Source organism: Podarcis erhardii (assembly GCF_964252035.2).
Source record: "Podarcis erhardii genome assembly, chromosome: 11".
Lineage (NCBI taxonomy): Eukaryota > Metazoa > Chordata > Lepidosauria > Squamata > Lacertidae > Podarcis > Podarcis erhardii.
This window is the reverse complement of record NC_138501.1, coordinates 2,389,735-2,407,074: the sequence shown is the minus strand read 5'-3', so window position 1 is coordinate 2,407,074 and position 17,340 is coordinate 2,389,735. Positions and strand designations below refer to the sequence as shown.

The following is a 17,340-nucleotide window of genomic DNA, read 5'->3' as shown; positions in this document are numbered from 1 at the left end:
CTCTGTTGTCCTTCTGCAGCATCACTCAAGCAGGGATTGGCCATGTTTATTTCAGCATTGGGGATAGTCTTCTGAGACACCCTAAGTCCCACATGTGATTTTTGTGAACTTTGAATTGAATGAGCCCCCAGGGTGTACAGAAGAAACACAGGGCTGCAGTGATGCCCTTTTAATTAATGGCCTGACTCCTGGCCAAAGAAGAAACCTGATTCCCTATCAGAAGCATGGCTTCATTTCCACAGGAAACCATATCCTAGTCCATGTCAAAAGGCTCCTGCATTTTTAAACATGCTCTGTGTCAGATTCTTCCACATGAAGCAGCTTGTTCTTAAAGAAACAAAACAGAAAAGCTCTTGAGTGAATTCATTATCCTGAATCTACTGTTTGTTCACCATGGAAGAAGGTAAATTTGCTCAAGTTTTTATTTTCTTTTAAGTAAATCTTTTGTTCAGCTGGCTTGAGGCTTCCTGGGAGTGGCAAATGTGACTTGCATGATCAATATTTGTTCAGTGGCTTAAATGTGATTGCTTGTTTATAAAATGCTTGAAACTGGCTCATAAAATAATGTAGATTTTGCTCAGAGGAGCAAAAAGAGAGATACAATTACCTATATTTTAAATTAACATTAATTTGCTGCTGGGGAGGGGTGGGACTGAGCCACACTTCCCAACTGCATAGATGTGAGAAAAAGAGAGAAAAATAAAGGAACTTTGTCCTTTCTAGCACCAAAACAGGGAAGTTAGAATGTTTAAACAAAAGTACAAGTTTTGTTTAAACTTTTGTTTAAACTTTGCAAGGACTTTATAATTTTAGTATTCGGACAGGCGTTAATTTCAGATTGATTTAGTGGGAGAACATCCAGCCCTTATCATCTACTGGAATGTTTCCAAGATAAAGCTGCTCCTTAATCTGAAATATGCTTAAACTATTTCAAAAGGTCACTGTTTGCACGGTGCTTTCCCCCTCCCATCTCTCCTCCCCCCAACAAGCAATGCTGCAATCCATTCCTCCATGTCTCTTCCGTCAGAGACAAGGGTGTTGCATTTGCACTATGGCTTAACAATAATGATGAAATATTAACATCTACAGAAATAGTGGTTTGCCCACTTGGCAAGAAACCAAGCAAAATTTTCTATTTGCAAAAAATGCTGGTAAAAGTTCAGTGAGGTATTTCATCTGATTTATAAGTAGGCAACAACAAAAGTGTTTTAGTAAAATAATGCAAGAGCAGGGCAGACTGGAGACCTTTCAGCTTTAAATGTTTATTGAAATACTGGCACAACAAAATCAAACTAGCTTTAAATTAACTGCAGAGTTGCCCAAAGTGTTAACAAAAGGCACTTGGTAGAACTAAACCTCAGTGAAGTAAGCATTCAAAGGTCAAAACTAATGCCTAAAATGGTAGCCTTAATTTCAAAGACACTGTCTCAGACAGCCAGATGTTGGATTTAGCATATGCTCCTTGCTTCAAATGACCTTGACGCAACTTTCTGGCCTTAGATGGTAAACAGATGTGGACAGAAGTGGTGTGATGCAGTAGTAAGGACTAGAGCAGAAGATTTGATGATGGTTAAACCCCAGTTCCTTGATTAGATATATAGTTCACTAGGTGGTTTGGTTTGAACACCACACACAAACACACCCTTTCCTCACAGGGTGTCTATAAAGCTAAAGCATTTCTCTTGGCCTTTAAAGGATAGGTGAGACACAACATGGGCAGAGGTGTACTGAGGGGATGGTGAAACTAGCCTCCACTGGGGGTTCAAGCCCAGGGAGGTGTTTGTGTGGTGATGTCCTGCTGCCGTCACTGCAAGATCAAAGATGGGAGAAGCCTCCCATCCTTCTCACACTGCAGCACAAAGGTGTGCAATTTTTTCACCCTTCCTTCTATTTACAAAGCTGGCAGCAACTAAAGCCCTCTTCCCACATTCCAGTGGTATTCCACACATTCCAAAATGTACTCGGTGTGGAAATATTTGTTCTCATAGATTTGTATGTGTATAGGCACCTTTCCACATAATTGGGACATTTATTTGTTTATTGCCTTTATATCCCACCTTCTTCTTCCCAAAGGTGCTCAAGGTGACATGCATCACCATGCATGCATCATCAACTCCATTTTACCCTCACAACAACCCTATGAGGTAGGTTAGGCTGAGAGGCAGTGACTGGCCCAAGATCACCCAGTGAGCTTCATGGGCAAGGGGTGGTTTGAACCCTTGTATCCCAAGGTCCTCAACCAACACTAACCACTACACCACACTGGTAGAACATTGCCAGAATGTCTGAAGAGGACTAGTATCTTCTTAATTACCTGTCTTGGAGTGGTATTCAGTGCTAGCCATCTCAGAGTAGACCAATTAAAGTTAATGGACATATCTAACTTAGGTTCATTTGTTTTCCTGGGTCTACTTTGAGTAGAACTCAGTTGACTACAACATTTGATTTGGACAAATTGTTTCCATGCTAACAATTTTATCTGAAATTGCAATTCCAGGTATTTGGACAGTGCTACCTATCCAGTTTTTGGTCGTTTGTTTTTAGTATTCAACTTTGTTTGGATGGAACAGTCATTGTATGGTACTGGGTGATTTTTGTGGATGAGCATTTTTAGTATATTATTTTTGTTTTAATTTTTAGAAGGATAAAATAACAATACACAATAAAAATTAAAACAAAAGTAATATACTAAAAATACTCATCCACAAAAATCACCCAGTACCATACAATAACTGCTCCATAATTGCTCCAGGACTTCTTTTGTGTGAACCAAATCATAGACTGAATAAATGTAATCTGATTCTCCACTCAGTCATTTTTTCAAGCAAGGCCAGATCATATTATTGCCAATCCATTGCATTTTGGTATTTTCTGCATCCTCTTTTCCTCTTTGGAGGACATTTAAAACATACATAGAATTACAGAGCCAGCATCAGAACTTGAGGTAATGCTCTTCCATGAGCAGTTTGAAGAGGCATTAATAGTGATAACTTGAATACTGTTGTTGTTACAGGTTTGACTAGTGAAGTGCCCGATGCACTTCTCCATGAAGTTCCCTCCCGTATGGTCACCAACACCAGATTTTGTGGGATGAGGTGCTCAAAAGAGTGGTGGCAGATCAGCTGCAGACACCCTTGGAGAAAACAATTTATCTGAACCCATTTCAGTATAGATTCAGGCCTGGATAAGGGACTCCATCAGACTTCCCTGATGGATTGGGAGACGGACAGAATCTTCATATCTTACTGGACCAGTTTAGTGAGTGGGAGTTGTAGGCACTGTTTTGCAGTGTTTATGCTCCTCCCAACAATAAGCTGTTGGGAGCAGTCATTAGGAGATCTGGAGCACAGTGAAATCACCCAGCACTTTATGTTTGTCGCATCTGAGATGTGGCCACACAAGTCCTGGATGCACCGGTGGGTTGGATGAGGGCCAAAAATATTAAGATGGAGGCCTTGTAGGTAGGTGGCTCCTAAGCCCAGGAAGAAGGCAATTTATCTATTCTTGATGGGGAGCAGATAGGTAGTCTAAGGTTGCTTTTACTCTTTACAGTAAAAAAATTCATTCTTGTTCAGTAATAGTAGTAGTATTATAGTGATTCCACATGACGCTTAATATAGCACTGTCTTATCAAGGAATTCCCATCCCAATGGTCACTGTATTTCTATAATGTTTACTCAACAGGAAGTCCTGCTCAGCAAAAGACTCTGCAGCATTAATTAGCAGTTTTATTTTTCCTTTCTGCCCCTATAATTTCTTCTTGTTCAGTGGAGCAGTAGCGTTACTAATAGCCTCAACTGCATCTTAATTGGCCATTTCTTGATTCCTAGATTTAATATATTTCATCTAAAACACAGTGGCAGGAAACATGAGCCGTCTCATTAAGGGACATTCAAGGCAGATTCTGGAAGGAGAAAGCTTCTAATAAAAAATGCAGGAGATTTTTGCTCTTTCTTCTGAATAAACATTATAGACTAGCATTGCAGGATGATGATATAGCACTATTTCAAGAGCTGTGTGGAGCCACTGTTTTATCGCCATTTCCAGATGACAGAAGAAAACAAATGTATCAAAAGAACTAAAGGACGATCATGTGAAAGCAGCCAAAGTAACTGCAAATAACTTATCATACCTGTATGATATTTAGTGAATATAACAAATATTTCTAGTAAATATCAATGAAATATAATTTGTTCCAAAAATTATATTAGCTGTATTATCATTATCAAATTAAAAGCTGCACATAGATCAGTGGTAGTCCCTGTGTACAGAACTGGAGATCAAAGAGAATATCCCTTAATGGCCTCAGCACTGGGCACACATTAACAGAGAACAAAACTCAAATTACATTCCAATTTGAAAGCAATATTTGTCATCCTGATTGGTCACTGGTGTGTATCAGACTGATATTTCCATTAATGTGCTCAGTCTTGTTCAACAGTACTCAATGAACAGAAGTCATCAATTTAAGTTCTGTGGGTGAGAAATAATACACTTTAATAGGGCTGTACAATTTAAAGTAGTGCTGAAAACTCTTTTTAAACCCATATAAGTAGGATTTTTTCTTAATTTGTGTGGGTCTCTAAGCAGGTATTTGCAAATATGGTGCAAAACTGAAATAAATGAATCAAAACAGTAATCAAAGAAAAAAGAATGAAAATAATATTGGGGTATTTTGAATTAAACAGGCCATGACTTTACTTACTAGGCAGTCAATACTTTGTATGGGAGGGCAAAATCAGGTCAGTTTAGAGCACAGTTCACAAAGATCCTATTCCTCAGGCATCTGTAGGATTTGCTGAAGAAATAAAGAGCAAATCTGCTATGTATAAGCCTGGACACAGAAAGGGCTGAACTCCTCAATGCCTTCTTTGCCTCAGTCTTCTCCGATAAAGAAAACAATGCCTGACCTGAAGAATTTGGAGCAAATGATTCAGCAGAGGAAACTCAGCTCAGAATAACTAAGGAGATAGTACAAGAATACTTGGCTAGTTTAGATGTATTCAAGTCTCCAGGGCCAGATGAACTGCATCCAAGAGTATTAAAAGAACTGGCAGATGTGATCTCAGAACCACTGGCAGTCATCTTTGAGAATTCCTGGAGAACAGGCGAAGTCCCGGCAGACTGGAGGAGGGCAAATATTGTCCCTATTTTCAAAAAGGGGGAAAGAGAGGACCCAAATAATTACCGCCCAGTCAGTCTGACATCAATACCAGGGAAGATTCTGGAGCAGATCATTAAGCAAACAGTCTGTGAGCACCTAGAAAGGAATACTGTGATCACCAATAGTCAGCATGGATTTCTGAAAAATAAGTCATGTCAGACTAACCTGATCTCATTTTTTGACAGAATTACAAGCCTGGTAGATGAAGGGAACGCAGTGGATGTAGCCTACCTTGATTTCAGCAAGGCATTTGACAAGGTGCCCCATGACATTCTCGTAAAGAAGCTGGTAAAATGCGGTCTTGACTATGCTACCACTCAGTGGATTTGTAACTGGCTGACTGACCGAACCCAAAGGGTGCTCATCAATGGTTCCTCTTCATCCTGGAGAAGAGTGACTAGTGGGGTGCCACAGGGTTCTGTCTTGGGCCCGGTCTTATTCAACATCTTTATCAACGACTTGGATGATGGACTCAAGGGCATCCTGATGAAATTTGCAGATGACCCCAAACTGGGAGGGGTGGCTAACACCCCAGAGGACAGGATCACACTTCAAAATGACCTTGACAGATTAGAGAACTGGGCCAAAACAAACAAGATGAATTTTAACAGGGAGAAATGTAAAGTATTGCACTTGGGCAAAAAAAATGAGAGGCACAAATACAAGATGGGTGACACCTGGCTTGAGAGCAGTACATGTGAAAAGGATCTAGGAGTCTTGGTTGACCACAAACTTGACATGAGCCAACAGTGTGACGCGGCAGCTAAAAAAGCCAATGCAATTCTGGGCTGCATCAATAGGAGTATTGCATCTAGATCAAGGGAAGTAATAGTGCCACTGTATTCTGTTCTGGTCAGACCTCACCTGGAGTACTGTGTCCAGTTCTGGGCACCACAGTTCAAAAAGGACACTGACAAACTGGAACGTGTCCAGAGGAGGGAAACCAAAATGGTCAAAGGCCTGGAAACAATGCCTTATGAGGAACGGCTAAGGGAGCTGGGCATGTTTAGCCTGGAGAAGAGGAGGTTAAGGGGTGATATGATAGCCATGTTCAAATATATAAAAGGATGTCACATAGAGGAGGGAGAAAGGTTGTTTTCTGCTGCTCCAGAGAAGCGGACACGGAGCAATGGCTCCAAACTACAAGAAAGAAGATTCCGCCTAAACATTAGGAAGAACTTCCTGACAGTAAGAGCTGTTTGACAGTGGAATTTGCTGCCAAGGAGTGTGGTGGAGTCTCCTTCTTTGGAGGTCTTTAAGCAGAGGCTTGACAACCATATGTCAGGAGTGCTCTGATGGTGTTTCCTGCTTGGCAGGGGGTTGGACTCAATGGCCCTTGTGGTCTCTTCCAACTCTATGATTCTATGATTCTATGATCATTTATGACTGAGAAATCCAGAGTAAACACAACAAGAAATCATTGTAATCCTATGCATGTTTATTTAGAGGGAAATCCCACTGTGTTCAGTGGACCAGGTAAGTGTGCATAGGCTTGTTTCTTCCTTAGTGTGCTAGGCAGAGGAATCCCTTTTTCCCCTCACAGAGCTACATTTCCCAGAGTTCCCTGGAAAGAGGGAATGTAAGGGGAACAATGCACAACACCCTTAACGAACTGCAGTTCCCAAAATTCTCTGGGGGGGGGGGGAGCCATGACAGTTCAAAGTGGTTCCATGGTGCTTTAAAGTATAGTGTGACTATGGCTCAGGACTCCAGCAAAGGAGAGGCTTTGGATCCAATGGACTCAGTGCCAGGGGCGGAGGAAGCAGGTGCAGTGGGGGCGGTCCGCCCTGGGTGTCACCACTGAGGGGGGTGACAAAATGCTGGGCGGCACTCACAGCAGGGCCTGCAGCGCACCCAAGCCATGTGTCTCTCCTGGGAGTGATGTGGTGGCTTGGGCTCTTGCAGGCTCCTCGCTGCCCAAACAGTCGGCCCCCTGCCTCTCCCCCCAGCTGTAGGGCGGCTGAGTGGGAGGAGGCAGGCAGACTCCGGGGGCCCCATGGTGCATCCTGCCCCTATGGGATTCCTCTGCTGCTGCTCAGTGCCTCTCCTGACCCTCCCCTGATGCCTCTTGAACTCTTTCCACTCTTACTGCTTTTGGAGCATTGACAGGACAGGAGTAATGGCAGCTGCAGAGGACTCCATGTGCTAAAGGATGAGACCTGCAGGGACAGACCTGCTTTTCTGCCTGTGGACTTCCTTCTCCAACCATGGACTGGGAGGTCCATATTATCCTTTGAGCCCTGGGACCATAACACTGCAGTCTCATTGTCACTCAGATTTGTGGGAGGTCAATTATCCGTGCATCATTTTTAACACATGACACCTGTATTGAAAAGTTAAGAATCCTTAACATAATTTAAGCAATATTCTAATTAGCAAAACAAGTACCTCCCCCCCCCCACTCAATATACCATGGATAATTGTTAGGGTAAATTGGACAGCTAGAACGGTTCTGAAATTTATTCCCTCAACATGTTTAATTTTAATTTGATCAGCTGGAACACAGCGCAGTGCTGCCAAAGGGCTCAGAAATGACATAAGCATAATAAATTACAGAAAGTAATAATGGGGGGTATTAATTGCTATGCTCTTGTTCTGCTTTATCTGTTAATTGTATTCATATATCACTCCTTGTATATAAATTTGACTTCAATTGTTTTTACTATCATAAAAGTAAGAATAAGAAGGCAGTCAGCCCTAAAGGCATATGGTGTCTTCTCTGAGGTTTTTTTGTTTGTTTTTACAAAACCCAGAAGCTAGCTATGAGTTTGGAAACAGTTCAGAGGGATATAATGAAGAGCACAGTTGGATGATGCTTTTAGGCAACCTTATTGCCCAAGAACCTGAACAGTCAAGAAGCTATGTGGTTAAAAAAGAGTGGAAAACAAATTATATGTAAAATAATGTGGCGGCAATAGAATATTGCTTCAGCTGAGCTGGGGAGGACCACAGAAAGTCTTAATGTATATTTGTGTGGTAATGTTGCAAACTTATATGGTTTGAAGATAAGGGACTTATCTTTAAGGAATTTTTATTTCAGGATAATGTGACTCAAAAATGAGCATTTTCTCCTACAGCTCCTATATTATTCCCTTCCCTTTGCCATGCATGACACACCATCCATTGCTTCCGATGGCTTGTCAAGATGTCTCTTTTTGTCCAGGCTTTTACTGGACCCTGTTTTGTGTGTTTGAATCTCTCCTGAAAGCCTGTTTAATTGGTTTCCACCCTTTATCAAAAGGTCCCAGTCCAGGTTACAGCAAACCAGTGGTACAATTTAATTAAAATTAGGTAAAACCAATGTTTAATATAAAATTTTAAAAATGCATTTTAAATGGAGAATAAAAGCAGGTCTGAAAGAAATACCTCTGCTGTTAAAGGCCAAGGTAAAGAGGTTTGTCTTATGCATAGGATGCTGGTTAGACAATGAGGATACAAAACAGGGGTGGGGGGATTCAACAATTTGATCAGCAGACTGAGCAGGCACACACCCTTCCATCAGATGTCAAGGCAATAAGCAACTGTCTTACTTTTAATAAACATCTAAAGGCAGCCCTGTTTAGGGAAGTTTTTAATGTTTAATGCTGCATTGTGTTTTTAATATTCGGTTAAGTGTCTTCCCCACTATTAATAATATTTTATTTATTTATTTATTTATTTATTTATTTATAAATATTTATTAAAGGTTTTTAAATATAAATGCACACATAATAAACAATCTTACTTCTATCACAACAATTTCGTCTCTTCTTTGGACTCCCTCACGCCTCCCGCTCCCATTTACATCGTTAAAGATTTTTTCCAAACAAATTATCACCTTGTTTACAATCTCATATCCACTCATTCAAATATAATCTAGCACTTCTTCCAAAAAATTTTATATTTTCTTTAGTCTCACTTATCATCAAATTTAGATCTAGTTTAGTGGTGACCAGTTTTTTTATAATCTAGCATCCTTCTTAACATTCAACCAAGTTACAATATTTTTGTAGATACATCTTGAATTTCTCCCAGTCTTCCTCCATCTTCTCTTCTCCCAGATCACGGATTCTGCCGATCATCTCGGCCAGTTGCATATAGTCCATCAGCTGCATCTGCCACTCTTCCAGTGTGGGTAGATCTTGAGTTTTCCAGTTTTTTGCGATGAGAATCCTTGCTGCCGTTGTTGCATACATGAAAAATGTTCGATCCTTCTTTAACACCTTCTGGCCGACAATACCCAGAAGGAAGGCCTCTGGTTTCTTTGTGAAGGTATACTTAAATACCTTTTTCAGCTCATTATATATCATTTCCCAGAAGGCCTTCACCTTAGGGCATGTCCACCAGAGGTGAAAGAATGTTCCTTCATTGTCTTTACATTTCCAACATTTATTATCAGACGAATGGTATATTTTGGCAAGTTTAACTGGGGTCATGTACCATCTATATATCATTTTCATAACATTTTCCTTCAGAGCATTACATGCGGTGAAGTTCAGCCCAGTGGTCCACAACCTTTCCCAGTCCTCAAACATAATGTTATGCCCAATATCCTGTGCCCATTTTATCATAGCCGATTTAACCATTTCGTCTTGTGTATTCCATTTTAGCAGCAAGTTATACATTCTAGATAGTACCTTGGTCTTTGGTTCTAACAATTCTGTTTCTAGCTTCGATTTCTCCACCTGGAACCCTAGTTTTTTGTCATTTTTAAAAACTTCTTTAATCTGAGCATAATGTAACCAGTCTCGCACCTTGTCCTTCATTTTCTCCAAACTCTGCAATTTCCAATTGTCTCCATCTTTTTCTAATATTTCCCAATATTTTGGCCATTTGGCCTCCATATTGGGTCTTTTTAGGGCCTTAGCCTCCAGAGGTGAAAGCCACCTTGGAGTTTTATTTTCCAATAAGTCTTTATATTTTGTCCAGACATTAAACACTGCTTTCCTGACAATATGGTTCTTAAATGCCTTATTGATCTTAACTTTGTCGTACCATAAGTATGCATGCCAACCAAAAGCATTGTTAAAACCTTCCAGGTCCAGTACGTCAGTGTCTTCGAGAAGTAGCCAGTCTTTTAGCCAGCAAAAAGCTGCGGCTTCATAGTACAACTTTAAGTCTGGCAGGGCAAAGCCCCCTCTTTCTTTCGCATCTGTTAATATCTTAAACTTAATTCTGGGCTTTTTGCCCTGCCAGACAAATTTAGATATATCTTTCTGCCACTTCTGGAAGCACTCCGTTTTATCCACAATCTGTAATGTTTGAAACAAAAACAACATTTTTGGCAATACATTCATCTTAATAGCAGCAATTCGGCCTAACAAAGAAAGCTTCAATTTTGTCCAACTATCCAAGTCTCTCTTAATTTCAGACCAACATTTTTCATAGTTATCCTTGAATAGACTCAGGTTTTTTGCTGTTATGTTTACCCCTAGGTACTTTACCTTTTTAACCACAGTTAATTCTGTTTCTCTCTGAAACCGTTCTGACTCTATGTCTGTCAAATTTTTTCCCAACACTTTGGTTTTCTGTTTGTTTAATTTAAATCCCGCCACCCGACCAAAGTCCTGTATCAATTGTAATACTCTTTTCGTACTAGATTCTGGCTCCTGCAGGGTCAAAACTAGGTCATCTGCAAAAGCTTTAAGTTTGTATTGTTTCGCTCCGACCTGAATCCCTTCCACCAACCTGTCCCCTCTGATCATGTTCACGAGCACCTCCAGAACCGAGATAAATAACAGAGGGGAAATCGGGCAGCCTTGTCGTGTTCCTTTTTCAATTTTGAACTCTTCTGTAACCACATTGTTAACTATCAGTTTGGCCTTTTGTTCTGAATATATTGCATCAATCCCATTCTCAAACCCCCGTCCCACTCCCATTTCTTTCAGATTTCCCTTCATAAATTTCCAAGAAATATTATCAAAGGCCTTCTCCGCATCTATGAAAATTAACACTGCTTTTGTATTTATGTCTGTTTGCAAAAGTTCCAAAATGTCAATAATGTTCCTAGTATTAGCAAACATATGTCTACCTGGGAGAAAGCCTGCCTGGTCTTTATGAATTACTTCATTAAGAACTCCTTTAAGTCTACTTGCCAAAATGTCTGCAAATATTTTGTAATCCACATTCAGAAGGGAAATGGGACGATAGTTTTTGAGTTGTGTCTTTTCAGTTTCAGATTTTGGTATCAATGTGATAAAAGCTTCCTTCCACGATTCTGGCGCCTTCTTCCCTTCCATAATTTCATTACAGACCTCCATCATTGGTTGGATCAAATAGTCTTTTAATGTCTTATAATACTTGGAGGTCAAACCATCAGGCCCTGGAGACTTGCCCAGTTGCATGTTCTGAATGGCTTGTTCAATCTCTTGTTGTGTTATTTTGTTGTTCAGGATTAATCTGTTTTTTTGTGACAACTTTGTTAGTCCATTTCTTTCCAAGAATTGTTTAATCTCAACCTCATCCTGCGGCCCTTGAGTGTATAATTTTTTGAAGTATCTCTGGAAACACTTTCTAATTTCCATGGGGTTCTGAATGTTTCTTCCTTCAATTTCTAGGTTTGTAACTGTATTTAATTTCTGTCTCTTCTTCAACTGCCAAGCAAGCAGTTTCCCACATTTATTCGCCGATTCAAAAGTTTTTTGTTTCATTAATTTAATCTTCCATTCTATTTCTTGGTTTATCAATTTAGAATATTGTGCTTGGTATAATTTAATTTCTCTCAGAATCGGCTGTGACTTCGGATTTGATCTTAATTTCTTCTCTAATTCTTTAATTTTCTGCAAGATCTTATCTTTCCTTTCATTTTGTGTCCTTTTCTTTACGGCGTTCTGTTGTATCAAGAACCCCCTCATCACAGCTTTGCTTGCGTCCCAGATAGTTCTTTTTTCCACCGTAGTGTTCATATTTATTTCGAAATAATCCTTCAGAGTTTTTTGGGCCTTCTTAATAATCTCCTGATCTCTAAACAAGCTATCATTCATCTTCCATCTAAAGGAGCCGGTTGGCAAGAGTGTCATATCCATCTTCAGCGCATTATGGTCAGAGCAGGTCTTTGGGCAGATTTCCACTTTTCTAACCTTGGGTGCCAGACCTCTAGTTATCCATATTTGGTCGATTCTTGTCCAAGTCAGCTGGGCTTCAGAGAAGAATGTTCCCTCTCTTCCCAGGGGGTTCTTAGTTCTCCAAATGTCAATCCAGTCCATATTGTCAGTCATTTCAAAAAAGGTCTTTGGTAGTCTGCCGTCTTTTGTAACATTTTGATTTTGTGACTTATCCATGTTAGTCGATACGACCCCATTCATATCTCCCATCATAATGATGTTGTTGTAGTCCAGATAATCCAGCATAATCTCATGCAACTTCTTATAAAATTCCGATTTCCCATCATTTGGTGCATAAATTCCTAATATCAGAATCTTTTCTCCTTGATGTTGTATCTCAATTGCTAATATTCTTCCATGTTCATCTTTGAATAAAAATTTAGGTGACAGGCTCTCTTTTGCATATATCACCACTCCTCGTTTCTTTACTCTGTCCGAAGATATAAATTCTTGACCAAGTCTTTTGTTTATTAACACCTTTCTATGGAGCCTAGTCACATGTGTTTCTTGTAAGCAAATAATGTCCAATTGTTCTTTTTTTAATATATGAAAAATTTTCCTCCTTTTTTCCGGGATGTTACAGCCATTAATGTTCCAACTCAAAAGTTGCAGAGACATCCTGAATAAATCTGGTTATTTTTCAAGGGGTGGTACCTTATTCAGAGGATCTTCAGGGTCCAAGGGTGCAGTTACCTCTGGTGTTTCAGGCCCTGGAAGTTGGTCAATTCCTTTGTGAAGGTCCTCTCCGTATACGTTCAGAAATTTGTCTCTATCTTCCAATGTTCTGATTTTGATCTTCTTCCCTCTAAAGGTAAAAGATAGTCCTTGAGGAAATTCCCACCTAAAGATGATTGAATTCTTCCTTAGTAATCTTGTCAACTCCAAATAGTTAGATCTAAGATCTAACAGTTGTTTAGGAATATCCTTGTAGATCTCAATTCTTTTGTCCAGAATGTCCAGTGACTTTCCGTAGTGTAGGCCCAGAATCTTATCCCTTTCCTCCTTTGACCTCAAAGTTATCAAACAGTCTCTGGGCTTCTCTTTCTTTATAAGTCTTCCGAGTCTAAAAGCTGAAACAATTTTAAAATCCTTTTCCTCTAAGCCCCAAAATTTGGAGAGTTCTTTGGTCAGAAACTCAGCTAGGTTGCCTTCTTCCACTTCTGGTATTGCTCTTATCCTTAAATTGCTCTCCCGGTTCCGCAGTTCAATCATAGATAGATAGGTCTGGTGTTCACCTACTTGTTTGCAGAGTGGTCTTACCTCTTGTTCTAAATTTTCATATTTTATTTATTTTTTAAAAGAGATCATATGTACAGATCAAGGTCTGGCAGAGGTGAGCCTGTGTTACAGGTTTGTACAGTCAGTGGGACAGGGAAATGATGCTCAGTGCCAAGGAGTGGCTGAAAACTGGGGAAGGAAGGAGGACTAATGATTTACAAGATGCTAGAGGAGAAGTCTAGGGCAGGCAGTACAGAAATAACATTGCACCTGCATATAGAGCTGTACAAACTAAGTAGTTATGTTATATCATCATTGTCTGACCTGGCAGGTTGCTAGAGGCACATTGGGCACATTGTGTGCATTTTGCAAACTGAGGTCCCCTCTCCTCCCTCACACTCACCTGCTCTAGTGAGCACACCTGAAAGCTCATTTGGTTTCCCCCTGACTTCACTGGTCACAGGAACATAGGAAGCCGACTTCATACCAAGTCAGGACACTGGTTCATCTAGCTCAGTCTGCACTGACTGGCAGCTGCTCTCCAGGGTTTTAGACAGGGGACAATTCCCCGCCCTGCCTGGAGACACCAGGGATTGAACCTGGGACCTTCAGCATCCAAGCAGGTCCCTCTGCCAGGGACCATGCAGTTGGAAAAAGGCAGAGGCCATGCTCAGCCTGTCACAAGTCCTATCCTCAAACCAGCCTCAAACCTTTGCCTCTCGGTGGCTTGCTCCCTCTGTGGGAATGTCCCTGAACTTTCTGCCGCTCCCCAGCCATGTTGTTGGCATGCCTCATCTTGGTTGGTTGTTCTGCTCTGCCTGGAACATACCCTGTTTTGCCTCCACCTGAATTTAATCCTACTCCTGACATATGGTTGTCAAGCCTCTGCTTAAAGACCTCCAAAGAAGGAGACTCCACCACACTCCTTGGCAGCAAATTCCACTGTCAAACAGCTCTTACTGTCAGGAAGTTCTTAATGTTTAGGTGGAATCTTCTTTCTTGTAGTTTGGAACCATTGCTCCGTGTCCGCTTCTCTGGAGCAGCAGAAAACAACCTTTCTCCCTCCTCTATGTGACATCCTTTTATATATTTGAACATGGCTATCATATCACCCCTTAACCTCCTCTTCTCCAGGCTAAACATGCCCAGCTCCCTTAGCCGTTCCTCATAAGGCATTGTTTCCAGGCCTTTGACCATTTTGGTTGCCCTCCTCTGGACACGTTCCAGTTTGTCAGTGTCCTTCTTGAACTGTGGTGTCCAGAACTGGACACAGTACTCCAGGTGAGGTCTGACCAGAGCAGAATACAGTGGCACTATTACTTCCCTTCATCTAGATGCTATACTCCTATTGATGCAGCCCAGAATTGCATTGGCTTTTTTAGCTGCCGCGTCACACTGTTGGCTCATGTCAAGTTTGTGGTCAACCAAGACTCCTAGATCCTTTTCACATGTACTGCTCTCAAGCCAGGTGTCACCCATCTTGTATTTGTGCCTCTCATTTTTTTTGCCCAAGTGCAATACTTTACATTTCTCCCTGTTAAAATTCATCTTGTTTGTTTTGGCCCAGTTCTCTAATCTGTCAAGGTCATTTTGAAGTGTGATCCTGTCCTCTGGGGTGTTAGCCACCCCTCCCAGTTTGGGGTCATCTGCAAATTTGATCAGGATGCCCTTGAGTCCATCATCCAAGTCGTTGATAAAGATGTTGAATAATACCGGGCCCAAGACAGAACCCTGTGGCACCCCACTAGTCACTTTTCTCCAGGATGAAGAGGAACCATTGATGAGCACCCTTTGGGTTCGGTCAGTCAGCCAGTTACAAATCCACTGAGTGGTAGCATAGTCAAGACCGCATTTTACCAGCTTCTTTACAAGAATATCATGGGGCACCTTGTCAAATGCCTTGCTGAAATCAAGGTAGGCTACATCCACTGCATTCCCTTCATCAGGCTTGTAATTCTGTCAAAAAACAAGATCAGGTTAGTCTGACATGACTTATTTTTCAGAAATCCATGCTGACTATTGGTGATCACAGTATTCCTTTCTAGGTGCTCTATACTCTAAACCTCTAGATTTAGTTTATATAAATTTTTGAAAAAACCAAACCATACTTTCATATTTTCATAATCCACTTTGAGATGTTATTACAATCAAGCTGTATATAATTGCCATGAAATAAATAAAAATACATACATTCATACATACATGCCGCATGGAGGGATAGCTTCTTCCTGCCTCCACAAGCCATCTGTGTTGATGGCATTTGCTCCATCTCCTCCTCTGCAAAACTGAGACAGGAAAGCAACAGCAAGAAACAGGCCGCCTTAGCAAGAGCAAAGACCAAGGCCGGCATTTCACACAGCAGGAACCTGGCAGGGAGTCTGTCTCCTCTCAGCTCTCCTGAAAGGAGGCTTGAATGGGGTGGTCAGCATGGTGGGGGCAGGACTATGGAGCTCCCCCCCTTTGTGTCTGTGGCATCCATTGAGTTTTCTTGCCTGTCTCTTCCACCAGAGCAACCCAAGAAGTCCAACATGCACTGTTACATATTTTGTACTATTTGTTTGTGTCAGTATTTTTACCATTGTAAACTGCCTTGGCTCTCTTGGCAGAAAGGTGTTGCTTTATGTCAGAACGTAGAAACTGCTCAGGGTCTAACAGACTCTGGATATTTAACATCTGGGTTAACCTTTCAGACATCAAGCTGATGTGCAGCTCATTAATCTGTTTATTCTGTATTAACTGCAAAACAGATTATAAGTAACATGTATGTATCAGTCAAGCTAACTAGCTAGGTCTGGATTATTGTTTCTCATTCAAATGGCCATTATGATAAACAGAGATTCAAATGAATGAATGGTTGTAAAAATGATACGGGTATTTTATTTCTGTTCAGGGATGTACCTTACATCTGAAGAACATATCCCCATGTCTTCACGGTCTTGGCTGTCGAAGAAAAAAAGAAATTCTGTCTTCCCTGCTGCAGAAAGCCAAAACAAAACAGGTACAAATTAACCCAGTGTCTTTCCAAACCTCATAGTTGCAAAGTTACAAAATGACTGTTAGGAAATTGTGAAACCCGAAGACAGCAAGAAACTGTTATATCATGGTCATAAACATACCTTCTTGGAAAACAACAGACATTGAGTTCAACAGAATTACCACTAAACAAACATCCATAGGATCACAACCGATGGCCTCAATGCAAATAAGCTTTACCGTTTACAATGCTTGTGATTGTGTGGAAAGAATAAGCAAATAAATTATGTTATATGGCTCTTTGATGAATTTAGGGATCCCTCCTTACTGTACATAACACACAGAGAGAGAGAGACAGAAAGAGAGAGAGAGAGAGAGAGAGAGAGAGAGAGAGAGTTCAAAAACTGAGGGCATGAAGCAATACAAGGGGAGCTCACTACATTCATTCATCTATAGCATTTACATACTGCCCAATTAACCATGTCACCTGTGCGATTCGCACATTGAAATTTCTCTCTCCAGCTAGGCCCTCTGATTTAGCTTGTTAAGGATGCTGAGAACTGAAGTTCTGTGTGGGGTGAACTACAGTTCCCAGAATTCTTTGGGCAAAGTAATATGCTTTCAGCACACTTTCTATGTATGGTTTGGTCCGGAATGAGGGTTGTTTTCAGGAGTTAGTGATGAAAAGATTGTGAGGAGGGCAATCTGTGGAGGCTGCAGCCCCCAGACTGCCGGAGATGAGCAGCAACAAGGAGATGGGAGAGGAGCAGGCCAGGAAATTTAATGGTTCCTGGTTACACAACATTTGTGAATGAACTTCACAATTTGAAGCTAGAAACTAGTACTGAGCCTAGTATGAGGATTAGATTTATGGGGAAGGGAAGCTATAGATCTCTTGCATTC

At 40.9% G+C, this 17,340-nt stretch overlaps 1 protein-coding gene across 1 annotated transcript in view; it reads left to right on the top strand.

Annotated features, from left to right (window-relative positions):
* The first annotated feature begins 358 nt into the window (after positions 1-358).
* The window catches only part of LOC309352536 (uncharacterized protein), a 28,731-nt gene continuing 11,749 nt past the window's right edge, over positions 359-17,340 (top strand). Inside the window, exons 1-2 of the mRNA XM_081881109.1 lie at positions 359-403; positions 16,355-16,462. Of these exons, the coding sequence (XP_081737235.1) occupies positions 394-403; positions 16,355-16,462 (118 nt within the window). The 5' untranslated portion in view covers positions 359-393. The remainder of the gene's footprint in view (positions 404-16,354; positions 16,463-17,340) is intronic.